At 54.0% G+C, this 17,928-nt stretch overlaps 3 protein-coding genes across 5 annotated transcripts; 1 reads left to right on the top strand and 2 right to left on the bottom strand.

The window, feature by feature from the left end:
- Positions 1 to 3,097, bottom strand: MRPL20 (mitochondrial ribosomal protein L20). The gene is made up of 4 exons (XM_043924092.1): positions 2,937 to 3,097; positions 2,741 to 2,851; positions 1,983 to 2,060; positions 1 to 399 (listed from the first exon to the last, which is right to left on the bottom strand). Exons 1-4 carry the CDS (start codon positions 3,021 to 3,023, stop codon positions 226 to 228), a joined length of 450 nt encoding a protein of 149 aa, XP_043780027.1. The 5' UTR covers positions 3,024 to 3,097; the 3' UTR covers positions 1 to 225.
- Positions 3,098 to 8,497: 5,400 nt separating this feature from the next.
- Positions 8,498 to 11,842, bottom strand: ANKRD65 (ankyrin repeat domain 65). 3 transcript variants are annotated; one of them, XM_043923895.1, is made up of 4 exons: positions 11,072 to 11,842; positions 10,310 to 10,844; positions 9,188 to 9,534; positions 8,498 to 9,029 (listed from the first exon to the last, which is right to left on the bottom strand). In XM_043923895.1, exons 1-4 carry the CDS (start codon positions 11,314 to 11,316, stop codon positions 8,855 to 8,857), a joined length of 1,302 nt encoding a protein of 433 aa, XP_043779830.1. In that variant the 5' UTR covers positions 11,317 to 11,842; the 3' UTR covers positions 8,498 to 8,854. The 3 variants fall into 3 exon arrangements, with proteins under 3 accessions (XP_043779830.1, XP_043779831.1, XP_043779832.1); XM_043923897.1 differs by having other exon boundaries at positions 8,844 to 9,029; positions 9,403 to 9,534; XM_043923896.1 differs by having other exon boundaries at positions 8,498 to 9,534.
- Positions 11,843 to 12,664: 822 nt separating this feature from the next.
- Positions 12,665 to 16,687, top strand: TMEM88B (transmembrane protein 88B). The gene is made up of 2 exons (XM_043923608.1): positions 12,665 to 14,650; positions 15,456 to 16,687. Exons 1-2 carry the CDS (start codon positions 14,375 to 14,377, stop codon positions 15,678 to 15,680), a joined length of 501 nt encoding a protein of 166 aa, XP_043779543.1. The 5' UTR covers positions 12,665 to 14,374; the 3' UTR covers positions 15,681 to 16,687.
- The last annotated feature ends 1,241 nt before the right edge of the window (positions 16,688 to 17,928 follow it).

Here is a 17,928-nt window from a genome sequence, read left to right as displayed (position 1 = left end):
TTAACTCAAACACCACAGAAACTTTATTTACACAATCCATGTGAGATTTCTGAACCTGTGCCAATGAGGCAAGACAAGTCCTTTTCTCTCAGGCTTGTAACTGACATGTAAATTAACACAAATGCAAGTCAAACCTACACACTGTTGACAAATAACTTGTAGTCCCTATTTTAGTATTATCATCACAGGGGGATGCTCAAAGGGCCGTTGGTATCAGCATCCCCCTCAGTGGCGCTGTGCCACCCTGGAAAAAATTCCTTCAGGCTCCTTCCCATCCCCCAAGGCAGCAACAAATCCTTCTTCTCGCCTTCTTTTGGACAAAGCAGCCAAAGATTTAAATGTCTTTGGTTCATAGATGGCTAGATCTGCAAGTACTTTCCTGTTGAGCTCCACCTGGCACTGGGAAGAAAATCATAGTTAAATATTTTAGCATTTCAGTGAAACATAAAATGACTTGAGTGCAGCTAATCACCCTGTGATTTCAGTCACCAATACATACTGCTTGAGCACCAGTGGGGGAGAGGGCATGGTGAGTCTTGTCCAAGTAGGACAAATGAGTAGAAGGGAAGGGCGCAGCTCCCAATACCAGATTCCTGGCCTAAGTTATCCCTGTAAGTCAGGTGGGAAGAGGAAAGTACAATTCCCATTATATAAATGGTGAAAAACGAGACATGGAAAAGGTATGTGAGGCACAGAAGAACAAGGACCAAAACGGCATTCTGGGCTTCCCAGGTGGCTCAGTGGTATAAAGAATCTGCCTGCCAGTGCAGAAGACATGGTTTAGATCCCTAATCTGGGGAGATCCCACATGCAGTGGAACAACTAAGCCTGTGTTGGCCTAGTGCCTGCGCCCTATGAAAGAAGCCACTGCAATGAGAAGCCCAAGTGCCACAACTAGAGACTAGACCCTGTTCACCACTACTAGAGAAAGCCCACATGCAGCAACAAAGACCAAGCACAGCCAGAAATAAAACTGGGCATTACCAATTTCCACAAGAAAGCCAAAGTAAGTCACCTGTCGCGTAAGATAATAGAAAACCAATGGACAATGCCTGTGAGTCTGAGGTGCAGGAAAAAAGGGGGTGGTCTTGTGACATTAAATGCAGCTGTGCAGGAGTGCCTCCTATTCTACTACGGGACCCCTGTGCACAGTCCCTCTCCTTTCTGAGCCAGTTCCCCATGAGTAAAATGGACGTGTCACACCTACACGTGCCCTGAGGATCTCTGTGAAGTGCCAGGCCCACCTGGCACAGGAAGAAGCACAGTACCAACTCACCTACTCCCCGAGCTTTTTAAGAAAAAATTTAACTGCATAAGAAAGCAGAGTTGGTAGGGACAGACTTCCTGATGGTCCAGGGTTAAGTCTTCACACTTCCACTGCAGGAGGTTCAGGTTTCATCCCTGGTTAGGGTTAGGAATTGAACCCTGGTTGGGGGGGAAGTTCCATATGTCATAGGGTGGAGCCAAAAAAGCAGAGGAAGTGGCATACAGTCTAGATGTGAGTAACTGAGATCTCTGACACTTGCTTACTCTAACATTCCAAATGTTTCGCTCCATTTATGTTTCAACTTGATCTGCCAACCTTGTCATAATTTATTCAACATGAAAAATTTGACATTAAACTTCAGAGTTAAAGCCAAGTTTTTCTGCTTTTCATTCTTGATGGGGAAACAGCATGATTTGGTCTTGGTACCACACACCCTATTACTAATTCTGCTACCAGCAGGGCAATGAAAGAGCAAATGAGGTGAACCCCTCCCCAAGAGTGAAAGCAGTGGGCCCCAATGCCAACTCTTAAGTCCTCTGTAATCTTGGATTTCTCTAATATTAATAAAGACATTCCCCCCCCCCCCAAAAAAAAAAAAAAGAATGAAAACAGTGTTAGCCTGCTAACACTCCACGGTGGAGCCTGCTAGAGCATGAAATCTGGACGGGTTATAAAGACGGTTAATGTCTCGCCAGGACCACATCCTCGACCATACCTTAATCAAATTGAGGATGAATGCTGGGTATTTCAGACCGTGTTCCTGGGAGGCAGCTGTAATTCGATTAATCCAGAGCTGAAATGAGGAAACGTCGAAATGTTTTGAGAACCAGCTGTATATCACGTCCACACCTCCCAGCAAAGGTTCGGAATTAAAAATTTTTTTCGTAAAAGCAGATACAAAAGTCAGTGTGCTATTCAGGCTGCACTGCAAACAACAGTGAGCAAAGCCTGATGCCCTTTGTCCAAATGCCAGCTGTTAAGCTCACATCTCGCACATTCGAGCCAGAATACAAAAATCAGCGAGAGGTGCTGGGGCAGACACCGCTCCGGGTGCAGAAGAATCCAAGCGTGGGGATTACGACGGCCACTGAGACGGGTGCTACCAGGCAGGGACGGAGCGCTCTCGGGTGGAAGCTTCAGGGAGGTGAGCAGCCTGGAAGGGAGGAAGCGGGAGCCCCGCGAACGGTCGGGGTTACGTGGAGAGTGGCGTCCGCTCCAGGGGCACCGAGGGGTAGGCACTGCAGGAAACTGCGTCCGTAAAGCTGCGAGGGCGGGTGGGTGACGCGGGAGCTCTGAGTGCTCGACAGGCTCTGCGCGCACCGCTGACACCCGCACATAGCGTCCTGCACAGCCGGCCCCCACGGGCTGCGAGCGGACGGGTGCACGGTAGAGTTCGCCGGGTCGGGGCCACCCACGGCAGCAGGGCGCCGCGGGCTCGGGAGGGCGGGGTGAGGCCGAGAGGGCCGCGCTTACCGTCCGCAGGTTCCTTTTCTTCAGACTGCGGGCTCGCGTGCATTGTACGAACGCTCGCGTCACAGCCCTGACGGCCAGCCGGTAGCACCGATTCTTCCTCCCCCGGAAGTGCTGGTTGAGAAAAGGGAGAGGAGGCGGTCGGCGGGGCCCGCGTGCGCCGGCCTGGCGAGGGGAGCGGGGCGCGCGGCACACTCACCCGCGCGTGCTTCAGCACCTCCTGAACCCTCCAGTAGCGGTCGGTGATGCGGTTCCGCAGCCAGAGCGGCGCACTGAGGAAGACCATGACGCCCGCACGGCGGTTCACCAAGGCGTGTGTTGCTCTTCCGCCACAACCCGCGAGAGCTTCCGGGTCAACTCCGCCCTCCTCAAGGGAACTTCCGGGTCGTTGCGCGTGCGCTTCGGGCCCGCAGCGCCAACCCGCCTCAGGCTCGGGGGCGGGGCGGTGGAGGAAAGGGTTAGGGCCCAGGTGGGACCCCCCACCCCCCACCCCCCCGATGGAGGCCCCAGCAGCAGGGTAGCAAAGAGTGGTTCCTTCTGCGGAGCCGAGCAGCGCTGCTTTTCACAGGGGGCCAGGGTCTACATTGGGCCACTGAGCTGCGCACTTTCAAATGATTGGAATGACAAGTTTTTATCCCGTGTGTATTTTGTCAGTATTTTACCACAGGCCAATGCAAGAGACGTCGCGTTTGTTCCCTGGGTAGGAAAGATCCCCTGGAGAAGGAAATGCAACCAACTCCAATATTCTTGCCTGGGAAATCCCATGGACAGAGGAGCCTGGCGGGCTACAGTCCACGAGGGTCACAGAGTTGGACCCGACTTAGCGACTGAACAACAACCACTATATTACCATTATTACAGAAAACAGTGAAGCAGGGCAAAGTGGGAGTGTGCAATTTCTTAGTAACTTTTCATTTAAATGTAGTTTTCAGTTCGGTTCAGTCGCTCAGTTGTGTCCGACTCTGACACCATGGACTGCAGCACGCCAGGCTTCGCTGTCCATCACCAACTCCCGGAGCTTGCTCAAACTCCTGTCCATCCAGTAGGTGATGCCATCTAACCACCTCATCCTCTTCATCCCCTTCTCCTGCCTTCAATCTTTCCCAGCATCAGGGTCTTTTCCAATGAGTCAGTTCTTCGCATCAGGTGGCCAAAGTATTGGAGTTTCAGCTTCAGCATCATCAGTCCTTCCAATGAATATTCAGGACTGATTTCCTTTAGGATGGACTGGTTGGATCTCCTTGCAGTCCAAGGAGCCTTCTCCAACACCACAGTTCAAAAGCATCAATTCTTCAGTGCTCAACTTTCTTTATAGTCCAACTCTCACATCCATACATGACTACTGGAAAAACCATAGCTTTGACTAGATGGACCTTTGTCAGCAAAGTAATGTCTCTGCTTTTTAATGTGCTGTCTAGGTTGGTCATAACTTTTCTTCCAAGGCACAAATGTCTTTTAATTTCATGGCTGCAGTCACCATCTGCAGTGATTTTGGAACCCAAGAAAATGAACTCTGTCACAGTTTCCATTTTTCCCCATCTATTTGCCATGAAGTAATGGGACCAGATGACATGATCTTTGTTGTCTGAATGTTAAGTTTTAAGCCAGCTTTTTCACTCTCCTCTTTTGCTTTCATCAAGAGGCTCTTTAGTTCTTCTTCGCTTTCTGTCCTAAGGGTGGTGTCATCTGCATATCTGAGGTTATTGATATTTTTCTGGGCAATCTTTATTCTGGCTTGTGCTTCATCCAGCCCTGCATTTCACATGATGTGCTCTGCATCTCAGTTAAATAGGCAGGGTGACACTAGAAGCCTTGATGTACTCCTTTCCCAATTTGGAACCTGTCCATTGTTCCATATCTGGTTCTAACTTACACAAAAGTTGGAAGACTAGTCCCAGAAACTCCCCAATATGCACTACCCAAATGCACCAATTGTTTACATTTGCTCCATTTTTTAATCACTCTCTCTATAATTGTTTATAAACACATTAGTGGGGTTTTCTTCTGGTCCATTCCAGAGGAAGTTGGAGACAGCTAAATACGTCATGGTGCGTTTCCTGAGAACAAGGACATTCTGTTACAAATCACAGCATAATGATTGAAATTAGGAACTTTACCAGTAAAGCAATAATGCTGTCTAGTCCACACTCAGTTCTGTCTAAAGTTCTTACCACTTTTTTTCTTTGTTCAGGATCACACTCTGCATTTTCAGTCTTAATCTGGAATAGTTCCTCAACCTTTCTTTGTCTTTCTTGACCTTGGCATTCTTGAAGAGTACAGGCTGGTTATTTTACAGAGTGCCTTTCAACAAGAGTTTGTGTGATGTTTTCTCGTGGTTAGAATCAGGTTACACATTTTCAGCAGAATACTGCAGAAATTATATTGTGTCCTTGGTATGGGGTATCAGGGCCATGATGGCAGCCTGTCCCAACACAGGTAATGTCAGCTTTGACCACTTGGTTATGGTTGCCAGGTTTACATTTGAACTAATACATAGTTTGTAGGGAAATACTTCATGAGTCATCCCAGGCTTTCCTGTAAGCATGTGCAGAGGCCAGGTAGGAGCACAGAGGTGTGCTGTGTCGTGCATGTGAGAGAGGGAGAATGCAGACTGGTCAGCATCTCGGCCAGCACGACAGTTCTGGAGCAAAGACTGCCTAGCAGGGAAGCCTTGTGTTGGGCAGAGATGGCTCACCCAGCATTGGGGCCACTAGGAGAAGTATGCCTTCAGCTTAAGTGCTGGCATGGACTTGAAGCTCCACAAGGTGTGGGGGGTGGGGCTTGAATGGATGTGTGAGCAGCCTCTTTGTGGCCAGCAGGCTCTAAGACCACTTGCACTCACTCAGTTGGGTGTCCATCATTTGCCGGGGTCCAGCCTCAGCAGGATCCAGGGGATACCCTCAGGATGAATGGCATCGGCGAGAGAGAGAGAGAGAGAGAGAGAGAGAGAGAAGACACGTGAGACCAGCCTTGATAGGGCCAAGTCTGCAAGGCAGAGGGAGAGGGAGAGAGAGAGAGAGAGAGAGAGAGAATGACCAGACGGTGGTGTTTGCAGGGTCTGGCAGTCTGGCAATGCTTTATTTTTTACTGTAGCTTTTATACCCTAAGTTAGTACATTTCTAAGGGGAAGATAGTTTAACATTACTTCAGCTTGTCCCTCACAAAACCAGGGTGTTTTCTACATACTTCTTTGTTTATGAGGGTCTTGTACATTATCTTCTGGCCTTGGGGCCTATTAACATTTTATGCAGGTCAGGTGAATGTAAACTTATTTTCTGTTTCTATGGTGACCTTAACGGAAAGGTAGCAGTCTCATAGGGCAACAGTGCAGAGTGGAAGTATAAACTTGTTAACACAAAAATTAATCCTTCTGCAGAAGTTGTCAGTTGCGTTTATCTAAGAAGTTTACCCCACACAGACTCTGTGGCTTCGGTGAGGCAGCTTCTGCCTAGCACTCCTGGCTGACAATTAACAACCATCTCGTTGTTACCACACTAGGGTGGTATTTCTCTAGGCTCTTATTTCTCTAGATCTTTAGCTCTATTAACAGTGGTTTCTATAACACAACCTTAGCACATTAAAAGCAAAAACACAGCAAGCAAAATACAGCAAGCAAACGTCAACCCAATAACCAGCTTTAGAATAATTTTTCTTATGTTTTCTAATAGGACTTCCTCACTCCCCAAAGGGCTCTATGTCTACTAGGGCCTTTATATGATCAGGTTCTTTATGCTATTTTATGATTAGGGTATTAATATAAACAATCATGCATATTTGTACCAAGGGCATAAATGCATTTGCCAAACAAACTAAAATACCAGCAAAGGAGTTTAAATTAAAACACTCCTTTCACCCTGGATAATCTCATAAAATACCACCACCTGGGAAACTTATTGATTAAAGTTATAAATTGATTCTTATTTGGGAAGACACAGGGGGAAGGCCTGTGTCACAGAAATTAGGGAGTAGTCTATTGAGGCAGGCATCAGAAAGACAGATATCATCTTTAAGGTGAGCGCCGGGGGCAGCTTTTCAAAATCCCTGAAAACCTGATCCACCTTGCCTGTCAGGTTTTCTCCTCATGACCTTGTCATGAGTGGGATCTCGTGTGCCGGCTCCCGGCAATCATTGACTTTATAGCTCTTTCCATATTTATTGGCATTCTCTTTAAAGAAGAGCCTTCCCTTGGGGCTCTAGATAGTGTTGGAAGGATGCATCCAGAGGGTGGTGGTCCAGTGAAAGGAAAGTGTTGACTCAGCCAGAGGGTCAGCATGTGCCAGACCCAGTATGGGCAAGGTCAGCAAAAGGCCAGAGTGGTGGGAGCAGAGCCAGTGCAGGTCCAGGGCCAGTGAGCAAGTCAGCGGCCAGAGGCCAGCAACCGAGGCTGGTGAGGATGTAGGGGCCCTGGAGGTCGAGGAAGGACTCTGATGTCCTGGGTACCACGGGCTTCCTCATAGTATGGTGGCCACAGGGCAGGACCAGGCAGCCTGGTCACCTTCTCAGCCCACCCTGGAAGCATCACTTTGGCAGCGCTAGGGCACTGGACTAATCACAAGAGTCCGCTCAAAAGGAGACCCAGACTCCAGCTCTAGATGGGAGGAACAAGGGGATCCCACTGGAAGGAGTGCATTCAACAGCCAAGATCGCTGGGGTATCAACGAACACCATACACTATGTTTGGTCTACACTCCATGAGAGGGAGCCCCCTGGGGGATCATGCCATAGGATTATGGCTATTGTTCTGAGAAGAGCTCCCCAGGAGTCACAGGTTAAACCAGAAGATTGGTTTAGGCTGGGGGCAGGCACAGCTGACTGTTGCTGGCCTGGACGTGGTGGATGCAGTGGGAGAGGTGAGAGTTAGTCAGGCTGGGGGTGTGCTCTGAGGTTGAGCCCACAGGCTGTGCTGGAGGTTGGTTGTGGGTCCATTCTGCAGCTTTAAAAACCATCCTGGGACTTCTCTGGTGGTCCAGTGGTTAAGACTCCATGCTTCCACTGCAGGGGGCAGAGGTTCCATCCCTGGTCATGGAACTAAGATGCTATAGATCCTACATGCCACACTATACAGTCGAAAAAGCACAACCATCCTTACTTTGATGACTCCAGAGATGTCACTCGAGCCCCACCTTTCCCCACATCTCATCTCCTGTGCATCTGCTCTCCCACCCACCCCTCCACCTAGCCCAGCCTCTCTAGGAGTTATTTTTATGTCTCCCTTTTCCTGGCCCCCCGTGTTCAACCATCAGCAAGTCCAGAGGGCTGTGCCCACAGAATCACCCCAATTCTGCCTGCTTCTCCCACCTCCACTGCTGTGCTGCCACCATTTCACTGGTCTCCAGGGTTTCCCCTTCCTAGATATGGTCCACTTGGCACTTGCAGGCCTGGAACCAAAGAGACCATGTCACCAAAGGTTTACATTATCTTGTGAGTAAAATCCAAGTGCTCCCAGGGCTGCCGCACAGAGACCCTACTTTGGCACGACTCTCACTTTTGAAAGACAAAATTTGTCCTCTAGAGCTCTTCTTCTAGAAAAATAGAATAAGAGCACTGATTTTCTCTGAGGATATAGCGGTGGGCAATCAGAGACAGCTGTCCCTCTATATCTGTTGTACTGCAGAGATGACGGAGTGACGACAGGAAGAGGCTAAAGCCTTTGAAGACAGATTCTTATGCCTTATGTCACTGAAGGTGGGGGGCACACCACGCTGCACAGAGACATGGGCAGGAGCACTGGTGTCGACCAGGAGGCAGGAGCAGGGGCTCTGGGAAGGCTCAGGCCTTTATTGGGGTTCCGGCAGGAACGGCAGGGCAGGGCAGGGAAACAGTTTGGGACTAGTTTGTGTGATAATCCACTGGGCCTTGGTGCACAGAAGCATGTCTGGCCCTAGGTGATTCTGGGCAGGAGGACATCAGCTGGTAACATGAGAGAAGGCAATTTGGGGGTGGGTCAGGTGGCAGGGGAGAAAACAGCTGGCCGTTCATTTGGCCCATCATTTGTGAGTGGGCACCAGCAGACAAACACTGAATCTAAGGAAACACAGTAAGCATGTCAGCATGCACAGAGGGCACACCGGGGGTGACACACCCACGGTGGACAGACAAAGCGGAGACCATCGGGTTTCAGTCAGTTCTGTCATGACTCAGTCTCTCCACTGCAGAGAGTGGAGAAGGTGTGAGCTGCAGGGGTGAATGGCTCTGGGAGTCAGTGGAGCTGCTCCAGGTCCAGTGACACACTTGTTGCTCAGGCTCCAGCCACTGCCTCTGTCTCCTCCAGGAACCTCTGGGCTCTTCTCCCCTGCACCAGTGGAGAGAAGCCTGAGCGCGTCCTGAAGGCCATGGAAGCCCGGAGCCTTTCGTCCTGCTTTGGCCTGCCACCCCAGGGCCCTGTGCCCCTAGGACTCCTCCTGCTCTCCACAGTGGGCAGGCCACAGGTCCTGGGCCACATCCCCCCACCTTGTCCGCAGGGTGGGGCTGGCCCCTCGGCTCAGCAAAAGCTCTGCGGTGGGGCCATGGCCATGCTCCATGGCGAAATGCAGGGGGGTCTTCTGGAGCCAGCCAGCGGCATTGACCTCTGCACCCCTGTCCAGGAGGTGGCCAGTGACCTCTATGTGGCCTCCCCGGGCAGCATGGTGCAGGGGGGTGAGGCCCAACTTGTCCTGAGAATCCACCTTTGCTCCCCAGGCGGCCAGCAGCTGGACAGCAAGCAGATGTCCACCAGCAGCAGCCCTGTGGAGTGCAGAGCGGCCATGCCTGTCCTTGAGGCTTGGGTCTGCCCCGTGCTCAAGCAGCACCTCCATGTCCTGGAAGAGAAGGGGGCAGGGGCTAGGCTGCTGGCTGTGTTAACCATGTAGCACCCAGCTGCCCTTGGCCTCCCCTTTCTTGACACTGCTCCCTTATTTGGTCACCCTGATGCTGGGAAAGATTGAGGGCAAAAGGAGAAGAGGGTGGCAGAGGATGAGATGGTTGGATAGCATCACCAACTCAATGGACATCAACTTGGGCAAACTCCAGGAGATAGTGAGGAACAGGGAGGCCTGGCGTGCTGCAGTCCATGGGGTTGCAAAGAGTCAGACACAACTCAGTGACTGAACAACAACAACAAATGGCACCTATGTGGGCTTCCCAGGTGGCGCTGCAGTAAAGAACCTGCATGCCAATGCAAGAGACAGAAGAGATGCGGGTTCGATCCCTGGGTCAGGAAGATCCCCTGGAGGAGGGCATGGCAACACACTCCAGTATTCTTGCCTGGAGAATCCCACTAACAGAGGAGCCTGGAGAGCTACGGTCCATAGGGTCACAAATAGTAGGACACAACTGAATCAACTTAGCACTCAGGCATGACACCTGCAGAGGCTCTACTTGGAGACTGCCACTGCCCCCTAATGGTCCTGACTTGCCTGCCACCCATTCTCCCTGCTGGCTGAAACAGGCTTGCCCCTGGTGCCCAATAAATATTGGTGCTGCCACCGGGCTCCCTCCCTGGGCTTCCAGGAGCCAATATCCAAGGGCAGCGGGGGTTGGTGGCTGGCCCCTCTCCGCCACCCTTCTATCACTCGGAGGCTGGGCCAGGATTACCTGCCGGCGGCCCAGGCCGGCCGCGACGCCCAGCACAGTGGCCCCCACACCGTCCCGGGCGTCTACTGGAGCCCCCTGAGCCAGAAGGAGACGAAGCGCAGTTGCGCGCCCAGCCGCGGCAGCCACGAGCAGGACGCCGTCTAGACGCGCGCCACCGTTCGCCCCCAGCAGCTCGAGCACCGCCAGCTGGCCTCCCGCGGCCGCCCAGTGCGCCGCCGTCCAGCCGCGCGCGTCTGCCGCTGTCGGGCCCGGGTCCGGCGCCGTCAGCAGGTGCCCAGCCATCAGCGTGCGGCCTAGAGCGGCGGCCCAGTGCAGCGGCGTGAGGCCGGCCAGGCAGCGTGCATTCGCCGGCGCTCCGCGCCGCAGCAGCAGCTCTGCCACCCGCGACGGCGCGTGCCAGGCGGCTTCGTGCAGCGGTGTGCGCCCCGCGCGGTCTGCGGCTCCGACCTGGGCCCCGCGCTGCAGCAGGAGACGCACCAGCGACACGTGGCCCCGCAACACCGCCAGGTGGAGCGGAGTCCGGCCCGCGCGGTCCCTGTGGGGCAGGCCAGGGCGGTGAGGGCGGGGGGCTGGATCTGGAGCCAGGCCACTGCCTCCGGCCCCTGCCCCCTGCTGGGGAAAGAAACTCAAACTGGCCACCTTTGCCCAGGAAGAACCCCCTCTGCTCCCTGGGAACCCCTGCCTCCCCCTACCACTGAAGGGACAGCAGCCACCACCCCACCAGATACCTGTGAAGATACCGGGCCCTGCCCTGGGGCTCACCTCTCCTCCACATTGGCCCCTTGCCGCAGCAGCTGAGTCACCAGGCCCGTGTGACCCTTCCACACAGCCTGCAGCAAGTGCCCCCAGGCCTGTGGGGTGCTGGGCCCCTGTGTCCCAGGTCCCAGAGCCTCCTCAGAGCCCAGATCCAACCACCGCAGTTCCTGCTCCGCCCCTGCTTCTGTCAGGTCCTGCTCCCCAGGCTCTGAGACCCCAGAGTCCATCTGGAAAGAACATGAATCAGGCATGGTTGCTGGAGGCCCAGGCTGGCTCTAGTCGAGTCCTCTGGCTGGGGGTCCTCTGTATGCTGTCCAGGCCCAGCCACAGGCACTTTCCTGAAACTCCTTCTGAAGGAGCTGAGGTGGGAGATCTGTTCCAGGAAGGTAGGTAGCTGGAACTGCATTTGTGGGGGTGGGGGGAGAGGGGCGGGGCAGGGAAGGGAGGGCTTCTGGGGGCCAGGCGAAGGGCCAGCTCTCCACACTGTTTACCCAGCAACTTAGGGGGAGGCGGTACCTGCAGACCACAGCCTGTGTCCCAGCAGCCTTCAGCCCCTGCCAACCGCCAGGGCCTCTGACTTGTCCTCCCTCCCAGGAGATAAAGGCCAGGCAGGCAGGAACCTGCCCGTGGACTATAGCTCCTCGCAGGGCACAGCCTTTTATGTGCCACGATTTGCCCCCCAGGAGGCACCCACATGCCTTTCCTTGGGTCCCTCCCTCTGGCCCTGCCCCCCAGCCCCACTCCTGTCCCTGCTGGCTGAGACCAGGCCGAGTAGACCGGCTGCCAGCAGCCGGCAAAAGCCAGAAAAACAAGGGTGTCCGCTCTGTGTCTGCACAGGATGACTGGGAAGATGCTGAAAGCAGCAGGGCCAGATGACGGGACACAAGGACACAGGGTGGGGTGGGAAGGGCACCCTGTTGCTGAGGAGAAGCGCTCGTATCCTGGGGACTGGGGGACTATCCTATCCCTCATCAGAGCCAGGGAAGCTAAAAACTGTCTCCTGGCGGCCTCTTCGCTGGCAGAAAGCAGCAAGAGTGGGCTGTGAGGCCTGTCCCCACAGCCTCTGCCACAGCCAGGGCACTGCAGCTTGCTCAGGTGACCACTGGATGTCAGGGTGCCTACACGGAGCTGTCCCCCAGGGGCAGAGGCCTCTGTTGGTCTCAAGCACGCTGGGCCCACAGCCGGAACTCAGCTGTTTGTTGAATGAGTGAATGAATGAATGGAGGACCAGAGGAGAGGGTGGGGCTTAAAAGGAGATGAGACAGAGATCCTTGCTGTCTGAACTCTCTCCACCCAAAGGTTATCATCTGCAACATTTTTTTTTAACCCCAACTTCACTATCAGAAAGATCCCCTGGAGAAGGAAAAGGCTACCCACTCCAATATCCTGCCCTGGAGGATGCCATGGACTGTATAGTCCATGGGGTCACAGAGAGTCGGACGGGACTGAGCAACTTTCACTATCAGAATAAATAGTTACTGTGAGATCTTCCACATGTGCACCAGTGTAAATAGTTCAATTGCACACATATGGGCAGCAGGACTTGGCATGCACTGCTGGGGACCTCAGCAGATTTCCCAGCCAGAGTGTCTCCACTGATGCTGAAAGCTCAGCTTTCAGCTGAACTTGGTTCCAAATCGAATCTCAGAGGCAGAGTTTGGGTTGAAGTAGAAAAGGATAACTTTATTGCTTTACCAGGCAAAGGGGGTCACAGCGGGCTAATGCTCTCAAAACCAGGTGTCCCAACTTGGGGAAAATAGTGACAAGTTTTATAGTAATTGTTTAAAGAGGGCATGATCAGTTTGTGGACGTTCTTCTGATGGGTTGGTGTTGAGGCAAGTAGGAGTCAGCATTTTTAACCTTCAGGTCCAACTGGTCTGGGGTCTACATGCTTGTGGGCAGTATTCCATTGCTAATTGTTAACTTCTCCCACCTGGACGGGGTTTCGTTATCTGCAAAATAACTCAAAGAAATTGTTGTGTGTATCGTTGATGCGGAAACAGGACCTTGCCCCAAGGCTGCTCCCGATGGTTTCTCTCTGGTCTCTCATTCTCTCCCTTCCCTAATGAACAACGGCTTGAATCTGCCTATTAGAACTCAGGGAAGGTCATGGAAGCTGAGTGAAGGCTGTTCCCTATAATCAAAGAAATGGGGGACACAAAGGCTTTGTGCCCAAGCGCCCTACATGGTGTCACCACCAGTGTCCCTTGAACAAATTGTGCACTGTCACTATCATCGTCTGCATCCCTGCCTGGTGATAGGGTGCTGGTGAACTTGAGAGACCTGGAAAATGTTAGGAATGGAAGGGATGAGGCAGACTGTGTGGGAAGGGAAAGAGAAACTTTCCCATGTGGTATCACCCAGCCTCCTTCGTCCAGCTCCCAGACAACCTACTCACTGTTTTAAGTGTCAACTACTCACCTAAGTGCCCTTTATTTTACTTTATTATTTTTTTTCTAAGTGTCCTTTAAAATGCTGTAGGTTGCGCACAAAACCCCCAGGAGACTGTTAGGTGCTAACTATATTTTGGTAACATTTGGAGAAATTAGGGTTTTTGGAAGGGCTAGGAATGCTTTCCCCCCCTTACTTGAAATAATGGAGTACATGCTCCCCCTGTTTTCAGGATGGACTGGATTCTGACACAAAGGATGCCTGTGGTGGCAACTGCTGTTATTGAGCGCCTACTGTGTATTGAGTCCCACACTAAGCATTTCACATGCACTGCTCACGTGCCTTCTCAACAGGCCTGCATCTTTTGGGGCTGTTTCTCTGATGCTGAGAGGGACCAGGTGTGGGGGATGAAGGGACCAGGGGCACTAGTGCTGAGAGGTGGGTCAGGTGTTGACCTCTCTGTGGCAGCTACTGATGGGGCAATTAATTGCCAGTTGAGACTGGTGAAATGAAGTCATTGTGTGCAGGGGCTGGAAGCGGGGAGAGGGCGGGACCCAGAGGGAGGAGGGCCCAGTGCAGAGTTGTCAGGACAGCTGTGAAGGCTCTGACCAGAGCACGCAGGGGCTAGCAGAGAGACCGGCCAGGGCCAGAGCTGTAGGAACCTGGCAGAGAGAGAGGGTCAGCCTGGCAACAGGGACTTGCCGCTCACGTGTGGCCCTGGAGACGGATGGTCAGGGCTGGACCTACCTGGGCCAGGGTCCTGCCCTCGAGCGGGGTTCACTCTTCGGTTGCTGGAGTCTGAGCAGAAACCTGACCTGGTGACCTAGGGTTAAAAGGTTGCTAATCTGACAGGGGTGAGGGGCTTCAGTCCTGCCACGTGACTGCTGCTGTGAGCCCACCAGGCCCACTGCTGAGGGCATGAGTGATCAGGAGAGGGAGACAGAGGAGGATGAGGGAGGAGACCCTTCAGACACAGCACCCATGCTGCCCCGGAGGCTTCCTGATCGCCAGGCTTCAGACCTGATGTCCCCAGGGTGGGCAAGCCTGGCTGCCCAAGGCCTGGGGACTCTGCTGCTCCCAGGATGGGCCCTGGCCCGGCTCCTGCTCCACCTGCTGCTGCCTGCAGCCGTGTTCCTGCTGGTGCTGCTGCCTGCAGCTGCCGTCGTGTACCTGGGATTCCTATGTCACTCGAGGGTGAGCTGAGCCTTCCCTGGGCAAGACTGGGGAACTGTCCGGGGTCCTTGGGGAGTGTGGGTGCTCCTCCCTGAAGGGCCCTTTCTTCTGCCAAGCCCCCCGCCCTGCCACCAGCCACAGCAAAAAAGGGCTTTTGTTTGCCATCAAGGGGATGGCTGTCTCCCTTCTTTGAGGCCTCTCAGCCTTGTACCAGGGGCCACCAGGGCCTGGACAGCTGGGCAGGGTGGGGAGAGGAGAAGGCTTCCAGGAAGAGGAGATAAAGATATTGTCGGATTTAACCAGTCCACAGTCCCCACCCCTCAGGCCCCCCAACACAGCCCCTCTGAGGACCCCTCCTACCCGGGGATGGATTTCCCCACCTGTGGAATGGGCTACGGCTAGGTCTGGGATGGGGAGGGTATAGGCAGGTGGGCCCCGTGTCCCTCTTTCTGTAGGCATACAGCAGGGGAGGGGGACCAAACGTTGGCTGTAGAAGAGAAGGTTGACACCAGCTGGCGGCACCCAGAGGCAGGGTTTCGGGGTCAGATGCCAGCGAAGGGAAGGACCATGGAGAGCACAAAGGGGAGGAGGGCGGAGGGCGGGGAGCCAGACAGCTATTCTCTGAGCCTCCCCTCAGGGGACTCCTACTTGGGTCATTTACCGCCTGGGTCTCCCATCTCCCATCCTCGGCTAGGAAATGTCTGGCCCACAGCCAGCCCCAGCCCCCGCACCCCACCCACTTCCCTCTGGGCTCTGCCCGACCTCGGGCCCCGCCCCGGAACTGAGACCCCCCACCGCCCCGCCTGACCATCCTCCCGGTTCTCAGGTCCACCCGGCGCCCCGCCCCGCGTGCCGCGCGCTGCTGTCCGACCGCGGCTCCGCGGCGCTCATCGTGTTGGGCTTCCTCTCGCTGCCTCCGCTGCTGGTGCTCGCTTCGGTCGCTCGCGCCCGCCTGGCTCGACGCCTCCACTCGCTGCTGCCGCCCCCCACTTGGAGCCCTGGACCCCGCCGCCAGCCCGACGGGGAGAAGCAGCTCTGCGCCTGGGTGTGACCCCACACGCCCCCTCAAATCCCGGAGGCCCCCGAACTACCCCGTGTCCCCCATCAGTGGCCCCAGGCTGGCGAGCTCAACGGTCTGCGTTCAAGTCCTTGACCGTCAAGCGCGTGCGCAGTGCTCCGACGTGCCGCAAGGTGGCACCGGACTCCCCCGGAACTGGACTGTCCTTCCTCGCCTTCGCCCGCCCCCGCACTCCCCGCAGCAGCCCGAGGGGCTGGGACGCCCCCCAGGGAGCAGGGAAATGGTCCTCAGAGAAGGGGCGCGAGGCCAGACTCTGAGAAAAGTGGCCTTCCTGGCTTCTGCCTTTGGGACTGCCCAAGGCTCCTGTGCCCCGACAACGGGGCAGACCCTGCGGGCCGCCGTCTGGTCAGCGAATTGTAGAGCTGGGGAGACTCGCTCCGGAGACTTCCACACTCCACGATCCCAGAGGTTCAACGGCCAGAGCGGCAGGGTGTGCAGGGCTCAGCCGGAGGCCTGCGTCAGCGTTAGAGCAAGGGCTCTGTCAGTTCCTCTGATTTTAAGATCTTTTCCGTCCTTTGTGTTTTTTTTGCTTTCAAGCATGTTTCTGGTTTATTCCTTTGGTACACACTATGTTTGTTTCCCGTTCCTAGGGGTTTACATCTTTCATCAGTAATGGAGAATTCTCAACCATTATTTCTTCAATTCTGCCTCATTCATTCCACATAATCTTTATTGGGAAGCACCTATTACATTAATACTTCCTGTCGTCCTATTACTTCTGTCAGTTCATCTCTCTTCTGTGTCTTCCTTCTCCTTGTCTCCCTACGCTGCACGTGTTTTGGGCAATTTCCTCATCTTCCTCTTCTAGTTCACTAAGCACTGGTTTTATCTAATCTGCGGATTGTCCTCCTATCCAAAAGGAGCCTGGCGGGCTACAGTCTATGGGGTCCGGAAGAGTCGGACACGGCGGAGTGACTAAGCACACATCTACAAGTTATACTGCGTGTGTGCTAAATCGCGTCCAATTCTTTGCGACCCTAGGAACACTAGCCTGGCAGGCTCCTCTGTCCATGGGATTCTCTAGGCATGAATACTGTAGTGGGTTGCCATGCCCCCCTCCAGGGGATCTTCCCAACCCAGGGATTGAACCCTTGTCTCAGGTCTCCTGCATTGACAGGTAGGTTGTTTACCACTAGCGCCACCTGGGAAGCTCAGAAGTTATACTGCTCACTTCTTATTCACATATGATCATTTTGATGATCATTTGGTCTCTTGGTGCGTGGTGGTGTTTTGGATTCCAGCAGGAACATTTCACACAAAGTTATTTTATAGTCTGCACTTAGCAACTACACTTCCTTTGCTTTGAGGTCTAAATCTGTTATTTGTTGTTTCTGCTGACTCAGTAATTGCATGTTGTTTCTTTGAATGTTTGTACTTGGTAAGCGTCAGCCCACACCTGTGAAAATTCTGTGGCCATGTCCCTCCAGAGAGTATGCCTTTGTGAGGGGTGCCCAGCTTGTGTCCCTATTAGGGACCTGGTTGGTAGCCTACCTTGCACTTGGGCCTGTGGCCCTCATGCGGTGTGGGTCTCCCTCCTGTGTTCAGGGAATTCTCTGCTTTCCTGTTTGTTTCACTTCAGCATCCTGGTTTCTGTTCACTATTCTTCTGTTTGTTTATTTATATACTTCTTTTTAGTGTTTCTTGGAGGGGAGGGGGCCTGGAGAGGTCTACTTCCTTGTAAGCCCAGCAGTGTATTAAAGATGTGTTTGTTGTAATTTGTCCAGAATCTAGTAATAGCTAGAAGACCTTGGGAAGGTCCTAGCACACTGTGTTGCCAGCAGGACTCCACCTGTGACCAGGAGACCAGGGTCTAGATGTGTCCAAGGTTCAGGCTCAGCTGTGGCTTGAACAGGGCCTGGAGCGGGGCTGGCTCAGGTCCAGCAGGAGTCCTTGGGGTTTTCCAATTGTCTGTGACCAGTCACATGGGAGCCTGGCTGGCTGCCCCATGCCCAAGGAGAGCTTTCCCGGTCTGAGGCCGCCCTCCTTCCCCTCCTGCCTAGGGTCGGGCTGCTCTGGCCAAGCGTTGAGGATAAGGGCTCTCCTGAGGATCCGTCTGGCCCCGGAGTCATCAAAACAACAGCTGGGCTTGGTGGGGGTGGGGAGGCCACCCCGAGGAGCTCAGCTGCTGAGCTGCCTTTCAGAAGGTGGATCCTTGCTTCCCAGGCCTACCCAAGCCCCACATGGCCTCCAGCTGGCCCCAGGGACAGCCTGCCTCAGCTCC

Source organism: Cervus elaphus, chromosome 14 (assembly GCF_910594005.1).
Source record: "Cervus elaphus chromosome 14, mCerEla1.1, whole genome shotgun sequence".
In the NCBI taxonomy this organism is placed as follows: domain Eukaryota; kingdom Metazoa; phylum Chordata; class Mammalia; order Artiodactyla; family Cervidae; genus Cervus; species Cervus elaphus.
This window is presented reverse-complemented; position numbering and strand designations above follow the sequence as displayed.